Genomic DNA, 25,163 nt, shown 5'->3' with positions numbered 1-25,163 from the left:
ACCTCAAGATTAAGATGGTGGAGGAGTTTGTTCAGCAGGATGAGGAGTTGAATCGTATTAAGAGCTGAAGTAAAATCCATAAATAAAAGCTGTGCATGTTTTTTTTTTTGCCCTCAAGGTGCTTGAACATATAACTGTAACGGGTCAAGCTGGCCCAGTTCTTAGTCAATCCGAACAGAAGGCAAATCCACCAGCTAAAAATGATCATCAAGAGTCCATAAAGTGGATAACAAATGACAGATTCATAGCTGTTGCTTTTCTTCTCTCTTTTGCTTTCTAACTTGTCGCTTTTTCTTACTTTTCGCCTTAGAATAAGTTATTGGGATATATTGTATTTTTTAGGGATTAATGTCTTGATCCAGTGGTTAAATATCATTTATGTGAAGAAAACAGTTACATTTTTCTTAAATCTTCAGCAAAACGAGTCAAGTGAAAATATAATTTAAGAAAACATTCATCATTTTGAGATTTAATTTCTAAAGAGAAAGTTCTTTGTTTGGGCATCGGTGACTTTGGAAAAAGTGCCTTGGGTTTTTGTATTTTTTATTTATTTTTCTAATCCTCTTTTTTTCCTTTTCCCCAAGATTCCCTCATGGAGAGACTTTGACACGGCTCAGTGGCCCTCGGGTGATCAGGATCGCCGGGGCCTAATTGATTGCAACAGTTGTCGGAGTGTTGTCTGTTAGGGTGGTGACAGGTGTCTGAAGAAAATGATTAGTTCTCTGTTGGGAGAGAGACAGCTCTGGATGTCCCAAACTGCAAACTAATAAAGGGGGGAAAGCAATAAAGCTCGCGGACAGCAGGTTTGACTGTTTTTATAGACAAATCAATAAAATGATAGATGATGGAAAATAACAGCATCTCAGCTGCCGATTTCTACTGAGGCAACCAATCATGGCCCTCCCCCCGACCACCCCTAACCCGTTTGACACACAGCACACACACACAATGTGCTGGAGACACAAACTGCAATCACGTAAACAGTCATATTTATACAGCATGTCTGCATTATGTACTGTGACACATAAATAGGGTTTATTAGATCATTTAGCCACAATGACACATAAGTTATTTTAGATTTTTTTTCTCTGCTGTTTAAATCAGTGTATAAATTTTTGTGTGCTACAGCTCACAAAGTAAATCTTCTACTGTAAATCTCTCGGAGACCAGAGGTCCAGCGTCAGGATCAATACTGAGGACAGGTCTTCCTCTAAGCCCGTCTCTAATTGGCTCCATTTCTGCAGTGTGTGTGTGTTTTATGGTGTATTGGTTTGTATAGAACTATTATTACACCCATCCAATGAAAGATGAATCCTTCCACTCCTGGGAAATTTGATCAGATTAAGTATCATTTTGTGGTTTAAAGGATGCAAACATTACTGTGCTGTGATAGTATAATGCAATCTATACAGTGCTGATCTAATTTTGTGATGGGTGTTTGAGTAGATTTCATCAATTTGGTTTTGATTTAAGGTCTGCTGTAGTTCCAAAAACCCAGCTGCAAGTCTTCATTACCCTGAAATATGTTTTGCTCGGAGAGTTTCACTGTGAAATACAAAAATCATCCAAAGAAACATTACCTGTTCTGTTCTGCAGCTACAAATTCCAGGTTCACACCTCTTCTCTGTTTTGTTTCCTGTTACTACTGCCACATACAGTACATCTAGTTGATGAAACTGCCCTAACTACATTTGGACAGAATAATTTATGGCCTTTTTGTAAAAACCTACAGAAAATAACTCAAGTCGAAACTTAAAAATAGAGCTGGGTTGCTCTATTTGTAATGTAATGAAACGGGTTAAAGAAACATGGGTTGTCTTGCTGAAGTATTTACATTAGGCTGATATGAAGTTAAGAAGTTTGAATGTTATAAGAACAAAATAGATTATGTAAGAAAAAATAATTTAAGTGTTCATATCTTTCTGCTTTGGGTTCAAAGCACACATAGACTCCAGGTACTGAGTACTCTACCCAGAAACATTTTAGAATGTCCTTGTCAAAGTCCAGACCTGAATCCAGTGTGGTAAGACTTGGAAAATTTTTTGTTGTTGTTTCAGTATTCTAATAGCAATTTTATTTTCTTCCAGGTCTCATTCTCACCACAGACGGTCCCGCAGCAGGAGCAACAGCCGCGGCCACCGAACAAGCCACAGCCGCAAAAGAAGCCGCAGCAACAGCCGGGAGCGGGACAGGAGTCGGCGCAAGGGTCGCGACCGGGACCGGGAGAAAGATAGGGAGCGAGACCGAGGAAGAGACCGAGACAAGGACAAGAGTAAAGACAAGAAAGGGTGAGCGGAAGGATAATTTGCGTGTTGACGCGGCTGCTCCTGCTGCACAGCTCATTTGAAACTATCATCCCCACGTGGGAACAGAATATGTTGATTGGTGATATACCAATACTAACTTTGAGTCCAGAGTCTGCTGCTCCATCCATCACTCAGTCCCTCCATTCATCAATCCATCAGCTCATATTTTTCTTCTTCTCCCATCCTGCTATTAGGCATAGGCCTTGTAATGTCATGCGATTCCCTGCTGTCAGAAAAAAAATGTTACAGTCAGACAAATAAGTGGTAGAAAGGTACGCTGTGCAGGTTTAGCTTGTAAGAGCGCTTTGGTCACCAGAACAACATGGTGATTGTTTTTCCTCCCTCTGGGGTCAGGTGCAATAAGTCTAGAAACAAAACAAGATCATATGCGCCTTCTGTGACTTTGTAGCTAGTGTCAGAAAAAAAGGACATCTTATTGAAGTAAGAAAGGTTGACATCTTCACTGGCAACTTTGTGGCCTCTTATGGCTGTAATGCAGACCAAGATCGGATTTAGTGTAGTAGATACATCTGTGCTACACCACTGCTATAACACCTTCAGAGGCCTTTCTCTGCTTCTGCCAGAAACACATTCCCAATTCTGCCCCAAGACAATACTCCCAGACATGATAGGGAGGAGACTGGAATGTACACAATTGTTGATAGATCTATACCTCACCACCTGAAGGTATCACACCCCTTCACTTTAATTTAATTGGACCTACCTTACAAAATTATTCTAATATAAATTTCTGTATATTTTCCTCAAAAACCTACACACTAACGCGTAATAATCTGGCAAACTCAGCTGTTTAGATTATAATCCAGTATTTCATAAATACTGACACCCATTTTGATTTAGGTTTTCCCGGTCTGACTGTCTCTAAATTCAAGCTGGCTACTGTGTACATCCTGTCACACTACCATAGAGGCCTGATTGGTTAAGCTTGTTTGCACCTTCTCAATGGTTCTCCTATCTCTATTGGTGAATAAAGATCTTTGCTATAATGTCCACTAGTTTCTTGGTCACCTCTCTGACCAAGGCCCCTCTTTCTTGTTTGCATAGTTTGCTTAAGTAGCCAGATCTATGGAGTGTCTTGGTAAAACAAGCACAAAAATACCTCAAACATGTTTGTACTTAGTAATTATGCTCTTTTTTGTGTCGATTCTTTTAGTACTACACCCAGCACTGTTTTAAAAGAGGTCTGTAATGTAGCAGAATATGGAGTAAAAATCAGATGTTTACTTTGTGGTACTTCGTTACCAGACACTGTCATCTCTTATCAACAGATTAACAACAATTATTGTTATGGTTCAATAAACATAACATTTCTTCTGCTCTTTTCAAATACTCCTTATACTAAAAAATTGTGCACTTGGTGAATTTTGCAGAAAAGTGAAAATGGTTTTTTTTGTCATTGCTGGTAAATATATTATAAAACAGATATTCAACGCAAATATAAAAATCTGATTTATACTTCGTGGCAGTTTGTTGCCAGAAAAAAGTGCTAATCTCTTAACACCAAATCAACAAGTAACATTATTGTTTATAAAACATAAGCTCTTTTGAAATACTGCTTATCTGCTTAGACATAAAGAATTTACAGTTGGTAAATTTTGCAAAAGTAAAAATCAGATGTTTACTTCGTGGCACTTGGTTACCAGAAAACGTGCTCATCTCTTAGCAACAGATTAACAACAAATATTGTTACTGTTCAAAAATCATAAGATTTCTTCTACGCTTTTGAAATACTGCTTATCTTATACTAAAGAATTGTGCACTTGGTGAATTTTGCAGAAAAGTGAAAATGTTTTTTTTGTTATTGCTGGTAAATATATTATAAAACACACATTCAACAGAAAAGTAAAAATCTGGGTGGAGTCCATGATGATGAGGAGCGCCTCCTCCTGCATCATGCTGCGTAGCAATCCGAAGTGGAGGAAAGGCTGCTCCCCACACAGTAACGCAGGTGCAGAGAATGCCCTCCACCACACAGCAATAAAACCTCCTCAGGACTGAGTTCCCAAGTCCAGCTCTCCGCAACTTCCTGACGAAGTAGAGACGCTAAACATAGATAATCAATTAAAAAAAATAGGTAAAATGATTGCTCCGCATGGCAGTGCACTAGGGGGGCAGTGAAATGCTAAGTTTTACGTAAGTAGTGAAATGCTAATATTTTTCCTAATGCCTCCTATGCATTGCTATGGTAGGCCACAATTAAATATGAAGGTAGGATTAAAATAGTCACAATTTGTTTATTTTCTTACGTAGAATTACACAAGCTAGCCAGTATTTTGTTAACTTCGAAGTAAAACATATGTAACTGACTATATGATCGACATAAAAGCATTTTATTTTGAGTGCAGATTTTCCATACCATAGCATACGACTTTATTTCTAAAGGACTTAAATAACAACAACATAACAGCTGATCAAAGTGCTGTACAACAAATGTAACGCTTTGATTAATCTTCTTTAAAAAAACATCAAATCAAAGTTTTTTTTAACAGAGGGGGGATAGCAGCCTTACTTTGAAGGAAACGTGTTCCATTTATTTTAAGCTATTGTCTTTCTTAGATCACAATCGCAAAAACAAATAAAGCTAACAGTGCAACGTAAGGCCAGGAGACTATATCTATTTTCTTATTAAGGCTTCAATATCCTTTAGCATTGATATGAATCTTTTTCTTTATCTCTGACCCTGCTTTCGCTGGTCTGCCTGCATGAATGTTTGTTGTTTTGTGTACCTGTGTGTTTGCATTTCCACCTGTGGATGTGTTAATATATTGCAAATGGTTGATACAGCTGTCTCGGAGGCAAGTTGATTAAACCTGCTAGGATGGAATCAATTTGATGAAACTGTAACACTGACTGGACACGAGGGGCGTTAACATTAAAGCAAACAATGGATATTGTTGGGATGTAGATAAGGAGCCTGTAGGAAGGGGTGTCCTGTTGTCTTGCACGGTAAATTTTGAGCAGGACCATTTAGGCCTGGACTTTCTTGGTTTACCTTTAGTCATCTTGCTGTGTTTCTGATTGATTAGATAGCTAGATAATTAGCTAGCAAGGGTCAAGCTAGCTAGCTTTTTTACGTATATCATGGGTAAGTACAAATTTATCGCCCGTTGCCTGGACGATGTTTGTCTTAGCCATTGCCGCACTTCTGTTACCAACCCATCGGATGTATATATTTGCAATTTTCTTTTCTACATTTCTGTTGGGATACAGGTGTTAAATTTCATTCATAATGGTTTTAAGGTTTTGAAAAGTCTTAAATTTGAGTCGGTGAAACCTACAGAAACCGTGTTTAAAGTGGACCAATTGGATCTGGTGTGGAATAGCCTGTAGAAGAGCTGACTCTCATCACCACACGCCTCCTCTCCTTATCTACACCTTCCTGCCCATGAATACCACACACTGGATTTTTGACAAAGCCAACATTTCTCCTAAAGTGGTCCAACATTCACCAGGAGCAAGGTTGATTTTCTGGCGAGAATGCAGAGAAACCTTTCTCTGATATTCTACAAGGACCAGAAGCATCTCTTTCATCCCTCACAAAATGCCTCCTATGCTCCTCAGTTACAGTTAAAACAGTTTGATGTTTAAGCTTGAGTTTAGGGCTTAGAAAAAGTCCCCGTTCTAGCAAAAGAAAATCTAAAAGACTTTTCCGTCACAGAATCTTTGAAACCCTATATCCTGTCTAAAATAAGATGCGTCCCTTTTTTCCCCTCGCCTCCCATCCGACTTTTCCTTATAAAGACGAGGGTAAGATCTATTCATAATGGTGCCTGATTCTCATCCTTTTCACCTGCACCCAAAACACGCACTCATACACCTATTATAGCACTCCAACTTCATTTCCATCCAGGCTCCTTCGCTGGGTGGAAGAAGGAGAGAGAAGAGTGCGGTTGGATGGTGAAGAGGCTCAGGAGCTTTATAGTGTCTGTCAGGATAAAAGAGGGGCCCCATCACAGCGGCACCCTGACACCAACTCTGTGTGCGCGCACGTGTGTTTGGTGTTGTTGTCATTAAACATTTAAGACTCCTCTAGTATGACAGCAGGCAACTTGGTACTCTGGCGGTATGTTTTCATGCAAAATTTATTGAAAAAGACGAGTCGTCGTTAAGAGATCTTGTTGCCTTTCACCAGTGGCAAAGGGTAAGTGGTTGATGGTAGGGTTCTCCATGTGTGTCTGTGTGTGTGCATGCGGGGGTGTTTAGTCAGGCTTGTGAACAAGGTCAGTGGTTCAGTTTCAGTCAAAGGTACCATTTTACTTCCTTTAGGAATCACTTTGTTTTTTCTTCTGTGAAAGTTTAGCTTTTTACGAAATTCTGACAAGACTTTCCTGAAGTTTACTTTGATGAAAGGTTAAATAAAATTAATATAGAACTAGTGGTCATTTCAAAGCTGTGTTTATAAGTGCGTGGTTAATTTGCAACATTTGAATGATTACACATAATTTTAGGTTTGAAATTTTTCCGGAATGCCGGCTTGCTCTCCATTAAGCTGATGTAATCCTCTGAAATGAACAAGGCAAAATGAATGCAATCTGTGTAAATAATTTACTTTATTAAATTTGTTCTTATCTTATCTGAAAAACTATTTCAGTTATTTGTGTAGAACTAATTCAATACATATTGTACATCAAGGCACATTATTTTAACCGTCAATATATAATCAGTCAGATTCTATGAAATCCAACTAAATAGACAATTAAATAGACTGAACATCAATTTGGACTTTAGATCCCAGATTCAATGATGCATGGTGCAGTTGTATTGTAGCCATAGTCCTGCATGGTTAAAAACAGTTGATCATATAATAATTAGTTAAAGGTAAATAAATATAGAAAGCTTAATTCCACATACTCACCAGCTGAAGGTGTGTTTTTTGTACATAATTTTTAGTGCTCCTAAAGAATAACTAAAGGTTTCTAGGTGGCTCAGTTGGGAGAGCAGTCACACCATGTTCAGAGGCGATAGTTCTTGATGGAGTTTGTCCCAGGTTCGATTCCTGGATTTTACCCATTTATTGCAAGTCATTCTCTTCGGTCTCCACTTCCTTTTCGCTCAGGTTGTTGTTCAAAAAAGGGCACAAGAGCCAAAATTACAAATAAAAAACAAAAGAAGTTCCATCCATCCATTTTCTTACACTCTTGTCCCTTGTGGGATCAGGAGGGGTGGTGGTGCCTATCTCCAGCTGATGTTCCGGGCGAGAGGCGGGGTTCACCCTGGACTGGTTGCCAGTCTGTCGCAACAAAAGGAGATAATAATTGTAAAACAAAATACTTTTTTCATTTTTGGTTAGACATGAACCAGTTACCAATATACTAAGGTTCTGAACAACTACGCTTTCACCTGAAACCCTAAAATCGTCCGTCATACCATTCCCAATATTTAAAATGATTTTAGTGAGACACCAGAAAAATTGCTGGAGTAATCAGTTATACTTAGCAGTAAGAAGCAAAGAGTCGCATACCCCTCCCCTACATATTGCTGCCCAGGGCCAGTGAACTGGCTCAGTGAAGGCTACACTTTTCCCTTTTTTACTGGTACAACAACTATCTTTGTTTGGATACTATACGGTTAGTCATAGCATGGGAACTCGAGGAGCTCCACCAATCAAAATGACAAAAATTAGCAGCAGATGGGTTATATTTTGTTATTGCTGGTGTATGTAAATAAAAAAAGAGAATAAATAATTGTTATATATGACTAAACCTGGCAATCTATATATACATTCAATTGCTTTATCTTTTTTAAAAGAAATTCTCGCCCTTTCCTGTGAGCTCTGCCAGCTTCTTTTTCTCTGTGACGGATCGTCAGGGTTGGAGAAGAACACGAACAGGCCATCGTCTCGTGCTCAATCAGCGAGGTCTGTCCAATTAGGCTGAACTCGGTGTCCACACTGGTTCATTGAAGTGCGTAGGACCATCTTAGTTATTTCAGTGTCAGCCGAGTGAAGAGTGGGCAAAAGCAAGGCCGTGGGAGCGCCATAGAGACCTCTTATCCCTCGCAAGACCTTTAATGTTCTTACACTTATTATTTAATACCAGAGCTGATATAATGAGCTGAGGGTTAAAGAAATGAGATAACTGCCCGTCTTTAATTAAAACCTCCCATTGATGTTCTCGTCGATGCATAGGAAGGATTTTCTGGCTCCGGGACTTCAGCTGGAATAATTTTGATCAAGATAGGAATACATTTTTAACACCGTAGGTATTTGTCTGATTCGTGCCTATAAAGCAGTGCCCACTGATTACAGCCGAGTGCCGTGAATGTGATTGTTTAATAATTCCTCTCATTACCGCATCTCCTCCCCCGACAAGCCAAACAGAGCCCAGCTTCACCGCAGGGATCCCGGCAGGACCTGCAGGCCCTGCTTTGGCTAGCTCTTCTCCATCACTCGGCTTTAACCTCTGAAAGGCGAGATGCTGCGAGGTAGAAAGAAAATAATAATAAAAAAAATAAAAAAACCCACACACAAGCACAGGCACACTCACGCACACATTTTGTACTTAGCGTTGTTGATTTTTCTCTCCCGTCTTTTCTCGCTCTGAGGAACTGATTGTCTGCTTCTTTGCCTCCGTCGTACATCTATCAGCTCATTAGATTTGATAATACACCGAAAAAGTAGGCGTGAGTGTGTGTGTGTTTGTGTCTGTAGCTCCTGCCTGCGGCTGCCTCTCAGCCTGCTGGGAATGTGTGTATGGGTGGTGTGGATGGGACCACAGGCTGCTGTGAGTGTCTGCAGGACTTTAGGCTGTGTCTGGCACTGGGAGAGTGGGTCTGGGGAGGTAAAAAAGACTTCAAACGCCGTCCTCGGAAGGTTAGGATACACTCGCATTGACTTGAATCAGTGAGCTGTAAGTGTGGGTTTTTATTTGTATGCACACCAATTGGGGGGGCAGAGGGGGGGGTTTGTGGAGGGGAAGGTGAGTCTGGTGGCCAGAAGCAAGAAGAGATACTGGTGGGTGAGGCTAAAGTAATGTGGGTGTGTGTTTTTGGGTGGGTGGTAAATGATGGAAGTTGAAGTGATGTCTACATGCGAAAGGGGGGACAGTACACCCACCCCTGTACGCTAACGCCTGAATGCACTGAGGGGTGCAGCTGCAGTGTTTCATGGCCCGTAGCTATTCACAGTCATTAGCTTTTTTTTTCTTTTTTTTTTTGTCATCAAACAAAAATAAGATTAACTCTAAGTGGAAAACAGCCCAAATCCTCACTTTCACATTAAAACATTTATGCACACAAATTAAAGATCCTGATAAAATGCAAAACCCCCAGACATCTGCACTAACTCTGTAAACCTAATAGGCAAGAACAAAAATGTGTAAAAGCAATAATATTAACAATGTCTTCTTGAAGAGTGTCTGTAGTTTTTTTATGTCTTGATTGGGTGTTTAGGGTAATTCACTTTGGTTTCAGTTTGTTTATGTAGCGCTAATTCTTAACATGCTGCATTTCAAAGCACTTTACAAGACAAACGATTCCGGTCTAGAAATATAAAATTAAATCAATCCAATCATATAAACAGATTCAAGATCAGTTTCATACAGTTCTTCATTCATACACGCACACAGAACGAACTTATATACATGATGTTGGAATGTTGTTGCTGCCCTTTCTAAAGGTTCCAAATGCCAGGCAGAGAAGACAACAGCAATCCATGCAGACTTTTGAAACAAACATTTGAAATTAATCCCAACTTTGACTGACTACATAACTATGTGAAGGATAATTAACGTGTTAATTTTCCTTGTGAACTGCTTTGATCACATTTTTTTCTTCTAAGTATTTTGTCGTTCATTCCTGTTTCATGTTCTTGTTGTCAACGTGAGCAAGTATAATAGCTCATGTTATAATACTAGCTCATAATAACATAATAACATAACCATTGCAACCGCAGCTCAACCCTCTTTGCACCGGTCCCTCATGGACCCCAGCAGGGGGTAGACCCGCTGGGGGATGGCCTCGGGTCATTCCTTCGGGCTTCGAGGAATGGTTCGACCACCAGGTGCTCCAATGAGCTTGCAACCCGCCATCCTTATGTTGTGTTGAGAATTTGACTTTTATGGTTTGTAGTATTGTATCATCAAACAAAAATGGAAAAAAGAGCACCAGATTTGTTTTTGCATTCACATTACATTATTGGTTCAAAGAGACATTTTTGTTGTTTGATTGTCAATTGAATTTGGAAAGCTTTCTGTAAAAGCAGAATTCCAACTGGAATTGGGGGTTTCTGACATAGCCTGTCCTCAAAATCCAATATGGCTGCCTTGCATATTATAGGCTACATATTGACAGTTTTTGTTTAAAGCGCCCCACTTTATTGGCACTTCTGACAATAATCCTTATATTAAATTTCTAACACTCAGACAGTACTTCATCTCTGTTCTTAAATCATCTTGCTGGATAGTTAATATGCTGTAAAATTCAAAAGAATCAGCAAATGAACTTTAGAACATTTGAAAAGGGAACTTCACAAGTGATTTCCGTCTAATTTGATGATGTTTAACCTATTTTGTAAAGAATAATGGGGAATAATGTCTGTTGATGTGCAAAGCTTGCAGAGACCTGCGCTGAGGCTCACAGCTGTAATCGAAGTAAAATGAGTTTCTCACGATTCAGGTGGCGAAGATTGATTTTTAGATTTTTATTTGTGAAAAAGTTAAATCGCTTCAAATCCAGATAAAATACATGAAAGTTTTTGTTTGTAACGTGACTATAACAAAGTTCAGTGGGGCATGTGGACATTTTTGCTTTGACCTGCGTAGTTACTCGGCAACATCTCCAAAACTGAAAGCTTTGTGATTATCAGATTATCTATGACTCCAAATTATGATCTATACTTTATTTATTTTCACTAATCATATTAAAGCATTCAAAAAGTGTATGAACGATAACAAAGTGTTTCCTGTTCCTTTTATTTGACTGCGTGTGAAGGGAAAAAAAAAATCTGGCTATGTATAATCACTGGAGAGACACTCTGAGTGTGTGATAGAGAGCTGTGACAATCCACTTACTGCGCTCTGTAATCTGTTTAACCATTTAGTGAGGTGTTAAGGGAATATGCAAACACTCACACACGAGAAAGGGGAAGAACACAGCAGACACCCTGCAGGCTGCGGCGGCACACAGGAGAGTTTGAATCCTGAACCGGGTTGCATATTTGGAACAGTGTGTATGTGTGTGTTTTTTGAGACCTGCTGTAGGCTCAGAGAGAAGCCAGGTCCTGGAGCGTGATGACAGAGACCAGACCTGGCCAAATAGAAGACTCCCCCCACCCCGTCAACCGATCCACCCCCACCCCCAGCAATCCAATTAGCCTCTTCCTCTCTTTTATATTCTCCTCTCCTGTCCTTCCTTTCCACCCTGTCCTCTTTCCGCCGCCGTGTCTTAGCAGGTGCTGTCGAAGTTGCTGGCCACTCCGCTTTCGCGGATCAGAAAGAGGATGCAGGCAGGATTATAAGCAGCAGGTTATGAGCTGCAAACATGACAGGCCAGCGTCAATTTTGGAGGGTTATGTAAATGGGAATTTGACAAAATGTGCTCTTTGTTTCCTGGAAATGCTAGGTAGGTTTTGTTTGAAGGAAACAGAGTAGTGTTGAGTAGTGTTGAATCTAAATAAAAAACAAAAGAAGAAGAAACAAATTGTTAGTGTTTCATTTTCTCCAGGCTCTTGTGCTTATTCATCTGGGCCACGGTTAAAGGACGGTGTTGGCAGAAGTTTTTACAAAAACATATTACCGAATAAGGTTTTTTTGGTTTTTCTGTTTTGGTCGGATAAAAGAGAAAGAAAAGAAGAGAGGGAGGCGAGAAGAGAACAGCTTTCTCCGTGCACTTGACCCATGCTGCTCAGAGACAGAAATACAGCTCTACAGATATTGCCTAATGGCATTGATCATTACAAGAATACCCCTCTCAGACTGGGTAAACAGCTTTTCAGACGTACAGTTAAGTACCATGACTCAGTGCTGGAAGTAAATATTGCCTGAGAGGCGCATATAACAATCGTCCTCAGTGGAGGCTTGAAATCGACTGCCACTTCCAGAGCATTTTCTTTTAGCTGAAATGAGGCGAAACAAAACAGACCTTGGTGTATTTAGCCAGTCACATGAGTGGGATTAATGTTAGACTGTGATGAGAGAGGGATGGGAGCGCTTGTTAGGGTCACTGATAGAGTTTGGCATTTGTGTAGGATTTTGATTGCGCTCCTAAAAACAGAAGGAAGGTATAGAAGCGTCCTTTCCCTTCTCTCTCTTCCCCTCCATTCCTGCCCATTTAGCCTGGCACTTTTTTTTCCCCAGTAGAAGAAGTTTAGATCTCTTGGCCAATGTTTAATTCATTTGTACTAATGTCTCGTTCAGTCTTACTCTCATGTACTGTCTTGCTCTTTCGCCTGTCTAGACTTGATGGTTGTCTAATGGAGATATTCTACTTTGCCTCTTAGTCATTCCCCTCTGGCCTACACACACACCTCAGGTTTCTCAACTTCACACTTTTTTTGAGGTAAACACAGTCCTGATTTGAGTGCATTAGCTATTCATAGAGTTGAGTTTTACGGTAAAAATAAGACCTAGTCGATTTTTTTGTACCCAATTGAAGATGTTTCTTTCCTAGATGAAGCCGCTAAAGGAGCTACTACTGTCATTAACTTTTTGCTTCTTTTTAACAAAGAAAGTTCAAATTCTTTTGTCTCTTCTGTTTCTTTTTGTGTGTATGCTCTGACTTCTCAGACTCCCAGTCGGTTGTGTCAGAAAGCTGTTCACTCTGAGCCAAGTTCTGCTGGTGATTTCCTCCCGTTGGAGAGTTTTTCCTCTAGACTGTCACTACATACATGCATTTCTGATGTCATACGTTGCAACATGATATGATACAACAAAAAAATGACAATACAATACAGTAAAATTCATTGTTGTTTTATATAAAGCAATGAATCTAAAATCAAAGATTTTGTGAAAAATTAAATGCATGACAAAATATCCTAGAAAGACATAATAGTTCAGTACGTTTACTTCAGCTTAAATAGAAACATCTGCGAAAATCAAAATCACTGTTATGTTTTATCCTTTCTCAAGCATATAGTGTGGACATAGTTCACTAAACAAAAATGTCACTTTTGTCTGTGTGTGTGTAGCTAATAGGTCACATTTCATCCACAGATGATGACTAATAACGTGGATCCCTGCCAGTTCCAGGCCAAACATATGTGCAGGGAAACTGGCATTCGCACTATGTTTATGCTTTCAATTTGGAAACATTGTGTTTATGTACTCTCATCAGATCATCTATTTTGCTTCTCATTTTTTGATCTAAATCAAAAGATATTCTGTTTTTCAGTTTTGGGGGGTCTTTTGGTCTTTTCAAAACGGCTGAAAAGAGCAAAATTCAGCCGTTTTGCTCTTTTTATTTTTCACAGTTTTTCCTGTGAATGCCTTTGTGTGTGCCCAGCTCTGACGGACACTATGCACTGCGTGTTTAATTAAAGATTCAACACAGCAAAGAAAAAAAATGTCAAAAAATAATAATAAATAAAAAAGAAAACTTTGTGTACGCACACATTAAGAGAGGCTGAGAAATCAGTCAGTGCTGCGCTGTGCCTGGAAACTGTTTAAGTGGAAAATGGAAGACAATAAAACAGTGTAGCAAATCATCTTGTTAAGTTTTCAAACAGATATTAATCAGGTTGAATAATGCAGTCGGACACAATGTTACACTTTGGCAGGTTTACATTAAGGCTGCATATAGAGTGTGTATTAGAGAGAAGTATGAGATCATACAGGATGTTGGAGTCTCTCTTTTTGCATCATTAAGTATATGGATTCTGTGGAAAGGAGGTGATAATAGCTTATATGTTTTGATTCTTATTAAATATTTTTAACAGTTCTTGTACAAATCCTTGTGTGCTTTTAGAAATATCCAAAAATCTGGAGTTTTACAAATTGCCCCAACGTATAGCAATTTAGCATAATGGAATAGTTCATTAGTATTAATATAACCTTTTGTGGTTGAAACCGTGAAGTTGTGTAAAAAAATAATTAGAATGAATTTATGTTTTACTGCACTGGAATAATCTTGCACTCAAACATTTAGAAAAATCCAACCTTTAATTTGAGTAGACATATTTAGTGCTAAAGTTTATAAGTGTTGTAATCACTACCAGTTCCTTCAAAATAAAACTAATTGAAGCACTTTTCTTGTTGCCTTATAATTCCCTTTTGTAAGTTTTTTGAACTTTCTATTAGTAATCTGTCATCCTTAATTAAGATGTAGATATGTGACACAGAGTTACATTTCTTCTAGCCACTCCTCGGCATGGTAAAGACAAGAAAACATGTCATTTTTACCAGGTGGATGTGTATTGATCTAAACCTGTCAATAACTATTGCGAGAATAACTAAATGGTTGGGATAAAAAAGAAAAGAAAAAAAAACTGGACAAGTTTTCCGGTTTTTTTTTGGACTTTAACAAGGACCATGTTTTTGGGCCAGTTGAGACTTTGATGGATCTTTTCTGCAGTAAACTTTCCAGATGAGTTGGACGTGAGACAAAGAATGAATATGTGGAAAGAAAAAAAGAGAGAAACATCTGATGCCCACTGATGGAGGATCTGTGGTCTTCTGGGCTGGTTTCTCTTCCAATGACTCTTGTCATTGACTTGATTATGTTGTTAATCCTTGAAATGTGAGGAGATTTCAAATGAAAATCTTCTTGCCTCAACAGGAAAACCAAAAATATTATGCTACTGCAGTAAAAGACAGTTTTATTGTAAGTTTTTATGCAATAATCAACTTAAATAAGATCCAAGCAGACGTTAAATTAGACTTCCTATAGTTTCTAAAACACTTCTTTAGCAAACAGCACTCACCTTCCCACAGAGTTAATTAGGCTGCATTTATGCGTTTAGAGTGGAGTATCTCGTTAACCACTTTGTGTGGATTTCAGCCTTGTGCTGTTCGTTTGCATTAGCGTGGGAACTGGGCTGGGCTTTCCCTTCTACGCCCCTTTTCCTCAACGTCTGCAGCCAAACAGAAAACCGTAAAGACACACAAGCGCGCAACAGAGCGCATACTCCAGACATCTCTCCCTCCAGGCCAGACTGCAAAGTGCTCGGGGCGATGTTGTTTTGTTTTCTGACAGACCGACAGAAAGAGTGGCAGACTTACCCAGGCCAGCGATTACGCCAGTTTGACACCACGGATACAGAAGAGGGAAAAATAAAAAGAAGCGAGAAAGGCAACAGCAGAAAACGGCGTGTGGATGATATGAATAACAATGTCTGCGGCGTGTCTCAGCGGACCCTGATAACCTGCGGACCAGAGCCCGGTGCCTGTGACAGGCCGGGCCTTTGTGGCCCCTTTATCCTGCCCGTACACATGTAAGGTAGAGCTGGGATAATCGCACCTAATCTAATTAAGGCTAAAGAGGGCCATGACTGTGGCTGGCCAGGAACAGACTGGGCACCCAACACACACACCGACAAATTCAGCTCACAGGCGAAATCCTGTTTGCATCAGAAAAATAAGGTTGTCATATTGATTATGCAGATGAGGGACTAACGGGGACTAACTGGCTCACAGACCAGCCGGTTACAGCTGACGCAGGCTAAAAGAGAGGGATACAGAAAGAGGAAGAGAGGATTAGAGCAGGTTTAGCTCTGTTTTCTCTGCATGTACCACTTTGGGTTGCGGCGCAGCATTGTCTCTGCTGGCACTTTCTTATTTGGCAAAGCAAATAGAACCAAAAAAGTTCTGCAGAATATCCAACCAGGTGGATCAGGTGACCTGGTGGATATTACAGTACATATCAGGAACTCTGGAAACCCAGCAGAATATGTTAGTCGAAATGCAAATACTTTATTTCACAGTTATTTATATTTGGAGCAAATATAGTGTTTTTGTTTCTAAAATATCCCATAGAATGGCCAAACATTTTAAATCACCAAACCACAAGCCAGTCAGCATGTCTTATAGATCACAATAAATAAATAAAAATATCAATCAAATATTCTAATGATGCAAAATCAAAATATAAACACATATGCAAAAAGTAGAGTTAAAGAATGACAAATTGCAAAAGCACAATCTTACCAAATATTTTTGTCTAGTTCCTTGTGCAAATATCTTAGTTTTGTCTTATTTCACGTGGACCAGCTTATTTCACTTATAACAAGATGTTATAAGTGAAATAATCTGCCAGTGGAACTGGAACTTTTTCAGTAATATTAAGGAATTATTGACTTAACACAAGCTCCTATTTCTTGCTGAAAATGTACTTGGTAGTTGGTTTTGTGTTATTTCACATGTACCAAGTCATGTGCACTAGCAGTTAGACCAAAAATACTTTTTTCAGTGTGACCTGCTTTAACTCTACTTTTTGCATACGTGTATACATCTATTTATAACTTTACTTTAGGTTTGTGTGTGTGTGTGTGTGTGTGTGTGTTTATTCACTGAGGATGCTGCCAGCAGCAGCCAGATTGCTATTTCCCCTCTGCCCCTATAGAAAGATCTGGGTAGTAGCCGTCTGAGGGTGTGATGTACAATTGAAGGGCAGAATTGAAACTGATTACCTTGTTAACTCCTGGCACCCACCAGCAGCTTGAAATAGACCTGAGCACCAGGGCCTGATTTGCAAATGAATTACCACCGTCGCCCGGCCTTCCCGCCCCTCCATCTTACTCCGTCTCTTGTGTTTTTTTTCTCGTTTTTTTGTGTGTGTGTGTCCATTTGTTGCCAAGATCATCTTTTTATATTGTGCCATGACAGATGCTGCACCGGGCTGCCATTGTTTCCCATCAGGTTTTCTGGGGCTGTGACGAGAGCCAAAAGATTTCCACATGTGATTTTTTTTTTTCCTTCTTCTTTAAAGACAGGCGTCCCGACTGCCGAGGTATAGCATGGCGCTTCGTTCTTTGTGCACCAGTACGGCAATGTACATGGTTCAGGAGCAGGGAGAAATGTGGAGTGTCATTGTCTGGATCTCAATAATGGAGAGGTATTTCTTTGATTAGGATTGGTTGTAATTGGGAGCTATGAAAGGGCTGAGCGCTATTGAGGAAAACCACAGGGAAATTGATTGCTCTCTCTGTTCCCATTTTACTTTTTGTCCAGTCTCCAACTCCTCCTGAATATGAAACACTGAAATTAAATCAGTTTTCCCTCTAAATCTGGTTTGGAAAAGTTTTCACAAAACTTTTACGTGCATTGTCACGTCGCAGCTGCAAAACTCGGTGCATTTTATTTGCCATTTATGTGATGGATGCTCACAAACTGATACCAAAAAGTGAGCAATGAAACGTGTATTTCAACCTTTTTTTTATGACTAGCAATCTGAAAATGTTCAAATACCTCATTTAATTAAAGAATCACCTCATATATTTTTGTATATATACAATATATATATATATATATATATATATATATATATATATATATATATATATATATATATATATATATATACAGATACTCTTCTGTCATGATACATGGGGATGGCTAAACATATTGCAGATTTTATTTGGCAAGTAAACTAACAAGAATCAAATTTAGTACACCTTGTACTATTGCATGCTCCTGATTATAGAAGTCAGAGTAACGCTCTTGTTTTTTAGATTGCAAATATCAGCCCCATGTGAATAAGTTTGTGTTCCAAAGAGCAGCTATAAATTAGCTTCTTTCGTTCCTATTCTTCCCTTCCTGACTTTTTTATTGACTACATTTCACCCTCCCCCTGAGTAACTCAAAGTGCTGAATTTGTTAGCTCCCTTTTTAATGGACTGCCTCTCTCTACCATTTTGGGATTATGCTAAAGTAACCCCGCCACCGCACCCCGCCAAGTGTGTGTGCGTACATGCATGTGGAACTAGGCAGAGAGCAGGGAACGATAAGTCTGTGTTTTGTTCCCTCTCACGTGTGCTGTATAGAAGAGTGACAGCTCCTGACTTACCTCCACATTATCCCTCCCTGTCAGTCTGTGAGTGTGTGTCCCGCTAACTTCCTCTCAGCTTTATAAAACCCTGAGAGGTAGCTCTGATAGCACATACAAGAATACAATTTCAATTTCAATTGGCGGCTCTGTTAAAAAGGGCCTATGGAGATGGCAATCAGGCCTCAGGGAAAGCTGCGCCCTCCTGTATTGTAGTGTGTGTGTGTGGGGGGGGGGGTGCAGGCGTGTGTGTGTGTGTGTGTGTCTGTTCTTCAGTTGCATATCAAGCGTATGCCTTCTAATAGTTAAACAGGCAGATGTCACGGATGCGGACTGTGTATTAGAGGATTGTGTGTGTTATCTGCGCGCGTGTGTGTGTCCCTCATCACATTGACTCTTTAATAAATACGCCTGCCATTCTATCAGCAGTCAGACAACATATGAATGCTCAATGACACGCTTGACAAGGCATGCAACTGTGGCAAATGGGATGCACACACTCGCGCTCACTCTCTTTCTCACACACAGCGACTCTTATGTATGATGTCTCTTTTATAGCGTTGCCATGTCCCATCTTCCTTTGCTGCTCCTCTCAAGTCGTCCTCTCACCATCACTCACTGAGATCAGGCTGAGAGCCTGCTGAAGGGCAAGTTGTATTTTAGCATGCAAGCGATGCCAAGAAGAAAATATAGGTGTACTTTAACAACAACATTGTAAAAACCAATTTTTACATTATGTTTACAAGTTATCTGGTCAGAGGCAGTTTGAACTCAGTTCAGGACATTTGTCTCCTAATATATAATTCACATATTGGATAATAATATTGACACATCTGCTCACTTAATAAACATTTGTTGACATCTGCATTAGTTATCATCTTCACATTCTACAACTGTATAGCGTATTGTCAGTTACTGATGTGTGTTTGCAGAGTGTCTTTTACAGTTTTTGGGGCTAAAGAGTAGTTACTCAATATATCGAACTACAGTCATTATCATAGTATCAATGTGTGTAACACCACAATCATGAAGGACAGCTTTTTTGTAAACATTTGGTAGAATGCAAATTTTGTTTTCCTGTAAAGTATTTTAGTCAACGTCTATTCTGTTGGGTAGACATTCTAACAGTATCATGACTATATGTTCTTCTGAGCTCTTCTACAGCTCAGAACGCTATTTGAACCGTATAGGAACTTTCGTAGAGGTGCCACTAACAAGTTTTTAAAATACTCTATTGATACATATTTTAAAATTCAAATAATCTAAATTATTTTCTTACAAAAAAGGGTATTTTATTTTTGTTTAATAAACTTTTTTTCTTTTTTAAAGTCAAAATGTCACCACAGATTGCAGCGTTGGTACATCTTTCTTGTACTTTGTGTACGAACAAGCAAGCTCTCCAATTCAAGTTAAATTACTACAGTGATCTGCACATCTGTGTTCATGAACTCCTTTAAGCGACTGCTACTGTAGCATCTGAATGACATCACAGGCTCCCTTTTGAATCCCATGCAATTTTCTTATTGGAAATAATAGTCAGACGATGCAGTCAACTTGTGTCAACTTGCATTCCCTCAATCACTTAAAGACGGACAGGATCCTGTTTGTAGATCTGATCTTGATCTTCAGCACCATCAACCCAAATGTCCCTCCACCAGAGGCTCACCCAGTTCACAGTGTTGGCCTCCACCTTTGGATCACTGGCTTCTTGCCTGACCAGCAGCAGCAGGTGAAGGCTGGGGAACAGCTTATCCTTGACAAGAACCATCAATATCAGAGTGTGTTCTCTCCGCACTTCTTGTTCCCTGTATAGTATATGCAAAGGACTTCACCTCAGTGAAACCCATCTTTGAAGCTCCTGCAGTTTGCACATGACCTGACTGTTATTGGTCTGATTTAGGACAGTGATTGCATCCAGACAAGAGATGGATTGGCTGGTCCACTGATGCGGTAAGACCACTTAGCTGTGGTGATGTAGAGGTGAGATGGCAGTAGAGGTGAGAGGTGAGATGGCAGTGGACCTTTGGAGAAAACATACTTCCTCCCCTCACCATCCTCAACAGCACTGACTCCTAGGAACCACCCTTTCTCTGGACATGAGATGGACCTCAGACATAGATACTGTTCGGACGAAAGCCCGGGAGAGTCATCACTTCTGTGATGACTCAAGAAGTACAACCCACTACAGCAGCTTCTAGACTTCTTCTACACTGCCATCATTTAGTCTGCTCTGCGTTCGTTCATCTCTGTGTGGTTTGGCTCATCGACTAAACAGGACAGGCAATAACCAGCTAGGTCTGCAAAGAGAATCATCAAGCCTGACCTTCTGTCTAAACTAGACTTGTAGAGATCCAAGGTCCAGGAAATGTACGCTAACGTTTCTGCATACCCCACACATCCTGGACACTAACTGGGGAGATTTATTCTCTGGTCGGTGCTACAGACCGTTATTTGTTAAAGTGAGCACAAATTTAGCGGATAAAGCAGATTCTAATTCTAAATTAACAGTACACTTTTTCAGTAAATGCCTACCTTAAAATACAATAAGCAAATATTTGCACTGCAAATTATAAGATAAATATATAGCTGTCATGTCCAAGATAGAAGAAATAAGTTAAATGGAGCCCTTAAGTGTTATCTGTACACATAAAAAAATGCTTTGAGTTTGAAGGTTATCAAATATAATTGGATTAAATTCCATTTTCTTTTCAGTTACAGTGTGCTCTGCAGGAAGTTTAGTTTTGTATTGCATGGTCAGAAAGGCGAGCAGTGGGCAGCGAAAGGGTTAAAGCTTTCACTTTCAGGACAGCGGGTCTGAGAGGTAATGCATGGCTGATGAGTGCCGGGCTAATGGGCAGCTCTGTTAGCTGGAAATCAAATGACTGCCTCTGCATTTTAAGTCCCTGTGTCGCCTCCATTGACTGACTGAAGATATTCATCTCTCCCGTGTCAAGGGGCTGGGGAAGAAAAAGAGAGAGGCTAAGGGAAAGAAAGGGAAGGGCATCTTAGAGGAACCTGAAGACCTAATGCAATTATTAGAAACTTGACCACAAATGACAACTCATCTAGTGCTGGTCCTGTAATTAATTGTCTGCTAGCAGGAGCGGGTGGGCTCGCGGGAGGGTGAGGGGGAGAGAGAGAAGGAGAAGAAAAGGAGCGGCAGGCTGGTGATTGGAAGAGGACAAAATGACTGGAGAGGAGAGATAGAGGGACAGGGATGAGGTAAGGTGAGGCAACAGCTTCAAAACTGTCATTACAGAGCAAGAGACAGAAAAAAAGAGGGTTTGGACACTTGGAAATAGAACATGCACTAAGACTGATGAAGGCAGGAAGAATGCGGAGAAGAGTCGGCAAGAAGAAAAAGTATGTGAGCGTAGGCAAGGAGCTGAGACAGGGAAGCAGCAGAGTGCAGACAGTGTGATGGATCCAGCCACCATGTTAAATTGGTCAGTATTGACCTTGCCAAGGCTCACTTTAACACTCACACTTGTTTGTCCAGTTTAACTTAATTGACCACGGATAACTAATTACCGTTTCCTGGAACAGCAGTACATTACTCTCTGTCTCTGTCCGCTCTTGCTCACTCGCCATTTTCTGTCAGCCTCCATGTCGTGGTGGCTTGAAAATCTTTCCAAGGGAAAAGAAGAGCAGGCTGGGAACACAAAGCTGATGTCTGATCTTTGATCATTCAAATTTTCCATCTTTAAGGTCTCTACCAGGCAGCGCTGTAATAGCTGATCATGCCCAAAACATGGGTTAGAAAACTTTTCATCATTAGCTTGGTCAGAGTCCCACACAGTCTGTCCTCTAATGTCAAATACTTATGCAAAGATGATAACAGGGTACATCAAGTTGTGGCTTTTAGACTATTCGTTAGCTGCTACAAAGAGAGTTTTACCCTACTCTACCCTTGTCCAGCCCTAATCGGAGCTTTATTAAATATTAATTTAATAAAAACGTGAAAAAACGTGTTCCAATCTCAACCCAACAGAATGGCTTGGGTTGAGATTTAAGGAGGAGTTAGCGAGCCATGCTTTCTCATTCCACATCAGTGTCTGACCTCAAAACTGCACAAGATTGGTTGTAAATGTTTTGGAAAGCTTTCAAAGAAGAGTTGAAGATGGGCCAACATGATTAAAAATTAAAAATGGGATGTTTAACATTATTTTGGTAACATTTGCATGTGACGAGAGACATCAAAATGAACACCAAGGAGTAAAGTTAGTCATGTTTAACTACAACTTTTTCTCAAAGTGGAAACTTAAAGGTTTTATGTTGAATTTGGCAGCTCAGTAGCACAAGTAGCGCAGACATTTGAAACTTGCTTGTCAAAATCTTTTCATCAGCTGTTGATCTTCTACATCCCTGGTTCTGATCAAGGTGGTTCTCTGGCCTATCTCTAGCACTGGTGTTGAAGTGACAATAAGAGTTCGTAAGTGCTTGTAGGGGTGGGAGCTGAAGGAATTAGTGTCATTCAAGCATTCACACAACTGTAGCACTGAAACTTTATTGTTGGAAAAACCTTTTATGGTGTATCAAAAAAGACATATAGATCTGCTAAATTTACTTTAAAAATAATAACAAATGTTACATAAAGCTAATTTATAACCAGATTCTAGAAGGGAAGAGACCAAAGAGCAGAGACTAGTTTCATTGGTGCAAGGTTTTCCGTCTTACTCGGACATAATATAATTCCTGTCAAAGAGAAGTCCATCTTGGGAAGAGCTAAAATGGACAAAACGGGACTTGAATTGCCGTTGCAAGCTAATGCTACTTCAATGAGCCCAATATATAAAAGCAAGTTGTTAAGGCCTGACAGCCCCCGCTTGGTCCTGAAGTCAAGTGATATTTCCCAATTTTTAAGGAATCTGGATTTCATTTGAATATTTCCCATTTAAAATCTAAAGTATGTGAACTTCTCAAATTTACCATGGAAAATTTTACTCTATGGATTGCAATTTGAGCTTAAAGAAAGCAAACTACAAAGCATGCATTTCCTGTACTTTTTTTTTTTAAACTATAATACTACTTCGGCTCAAAACAGGCATGAATATTGCTAAAATATAGCCTGTGATTTATAAAACTTTTTAAAATGTTTTTACTCAACAAAGTAAAAAAAAAACATTTGTTCTTTCAAAGTTTGTAAAGAGTTACAGGAATTGTAGTTTACATAAAGTTTTTTTTTTTTTAAAGCTCTGGTATAATGGAACGTAAGCACACGTAACTATGTGAAAATGATGTTTTAATGTGGCATTTGTACCGTTATATGATAGTATCCCACTCCCCCTCTGTCACATTCTTCACCTTTGTCCTTCCATGTCTGCGCTCTGTCTCCCTCCCCATGACTCCAGTCTCTCTCTCTCTCTCTCTCCCTCTCTCTCCGGCATGCCGCGGCTGTAATGTGTTCCTGCGGTTGTAGCGAGCAGGCCATAGATGTCTCTGAGGCCTTGTGCTACACCACCATTACTATCTGGCCTGCCTCCACTACAAATTGGACGAACAGGCACTGACACATTTTCAATATTATTACATTAAACCAAGTGGATTTTGATTGATAACCTAATATTGGCCTAATGCAAAACATCAATCACTGCAAGTATATTAATTATTTAATATTGTGGCGTAATTCAGAAATCGATGCTGCCTCTGTGTTGAAGACATCGTGTGCAGAGAGGGAGGGAGGGAGAAAAGGGAAAACTGCCTCCCAGAAGGCCTCGGCAGATTATATGATGTTTTGAAAAGAGAAATGAGGATGTAATATGGGATAAGTGTGTGAGAGAGAGAGAGTGTGTGGATGGAGCGATCCCCTCGGCCCTGCTGAGGACACCGCTGGACAGCTTGTCCTTGATAAAGTAAAAAAAAAGGCAGATGAAAGAGCAGGACATTAATTGTATGTGAAGAGCTAAATAAAGGTCGAATGGGGGGGAAAAAAATGCAAGAGGAGAAAAAGATGTCATTGTAAAAATGAGAGTGAGAAGGGAGATGAAAGGAGAGGGGTGGAGGAGGAAGGATGGAGCGCTGCGTCTCCCCAGTGTTGGATTGTTTCTCGCTAATTGCGCTTCATTAGCGGATTACACACACTGTCACCACAGTAACAAATGTCTTGCTGTCTGGTTGCCGGGCGCCCGTCATGTATAATGAATGTGGCGGGGTGTTTGTCAGAATGTAATGTAATTACAGCTAGATGAAGTTTGCCTTAAGTGGTCGACTTGTCTTCTTGCGGTTTTTCTGATGGAGCGCAGAGCAAACAAACAAACCTCCTTTCTCTTCTCTTCTTGCGCATTTTTTAAATCCATCTGCCTCTCGTTCTGTCCTCTCCTTTATGACATTATTTTAGAGAAGCTGATGGCATATATGTCTGTGGTCGTCGTGTGCGTGTGTGGGACGTGTCCTGCAGGACAGCCGGATGGACGGACGGAACGGAGAGGCAGAGGGAGTTGGATAGATTAGACAGTATGTAATTTTAGAGATGGTGTAGATTTACACAGTGATGCTGCCAGCTGCATTAGCAACTGATGCCTGTCGATAAGTCTTCCTCCCTCTCAGTGCAGACACACACACACACGACACTGTAAAGCGCTGCAGCCTGGGTGGAGTTGTCAGTAATGGAGGCCCGAATCGGACGAGGGGGAGGGGGTAGTGGGTGCTTGGTGATTGGAGATGTTGAGCTGGTGGGGTGAGGGGTGCTGTTTGTGTTCTCTTGATCTTTTGATTTGCACTGCTGCAAATTTGAAATGTGCCAAAATTGCATCTATTATTTACTGCCAATTTGCTCTTTTTTATTTTATTAACAGAGCCTCTCCCCACCTTCCTCAGCTCAGTCTGCTGATAATCACACACACATTTCTATTATTATTATTATTATTATTAATTCACAGATAATACGCTCCCAGTTCTTTCTTTGTAGTTGGAAATGATCATCAC

General features: G+C 40.0%; 1 protein-coding gene across 2 annotated transcripts in view; it reads left to right on the top strand.

Annotated features, from left to right (window-relative positions):
* Nucleotides 1-25,163, top strand: part of rsrc1 (arginine and serine rich coiled-coil 1) — a 140,740-nt gene that overhangs the window by 24,210 nt on the left and 91,367 nt on the right. For both annotated transcript variants that reach the window (XM_014470648.2, XM_023350713.1), the window contains exon 4: nt 2,088-2,288. In XM_014470648.2, coding sequence (XP_014326134.2) covers nt 2,088-2,288 — 201 coding nt within the window. The remainder of the gene's footprint in view (nt 1-2,087; nt 2,289-25,163) is intronic.

Source organism: Xiphophorus maculatus, chromosome 18 (genome assembly GCF_002775205.1).
Source record: "Xiphophorus maculatus strain JP 163 A chromosome 18, X_maculatus-5.0-male, whole genome shotgun sequence".
In the NCBI taxonomy this organism is placed as follows: Eukaryota; Metazoa; Chordata; class Actinopteri; order Cyprinodontiformes; family Poeciliidae; genus Xiphophorus; species Xiphophorus maculatus.
The sequence above is the reverse complement of the archived record's forward strand: the minus strand, read 5'-3'. Positions and strand labels throughout refer to the sequence as shown.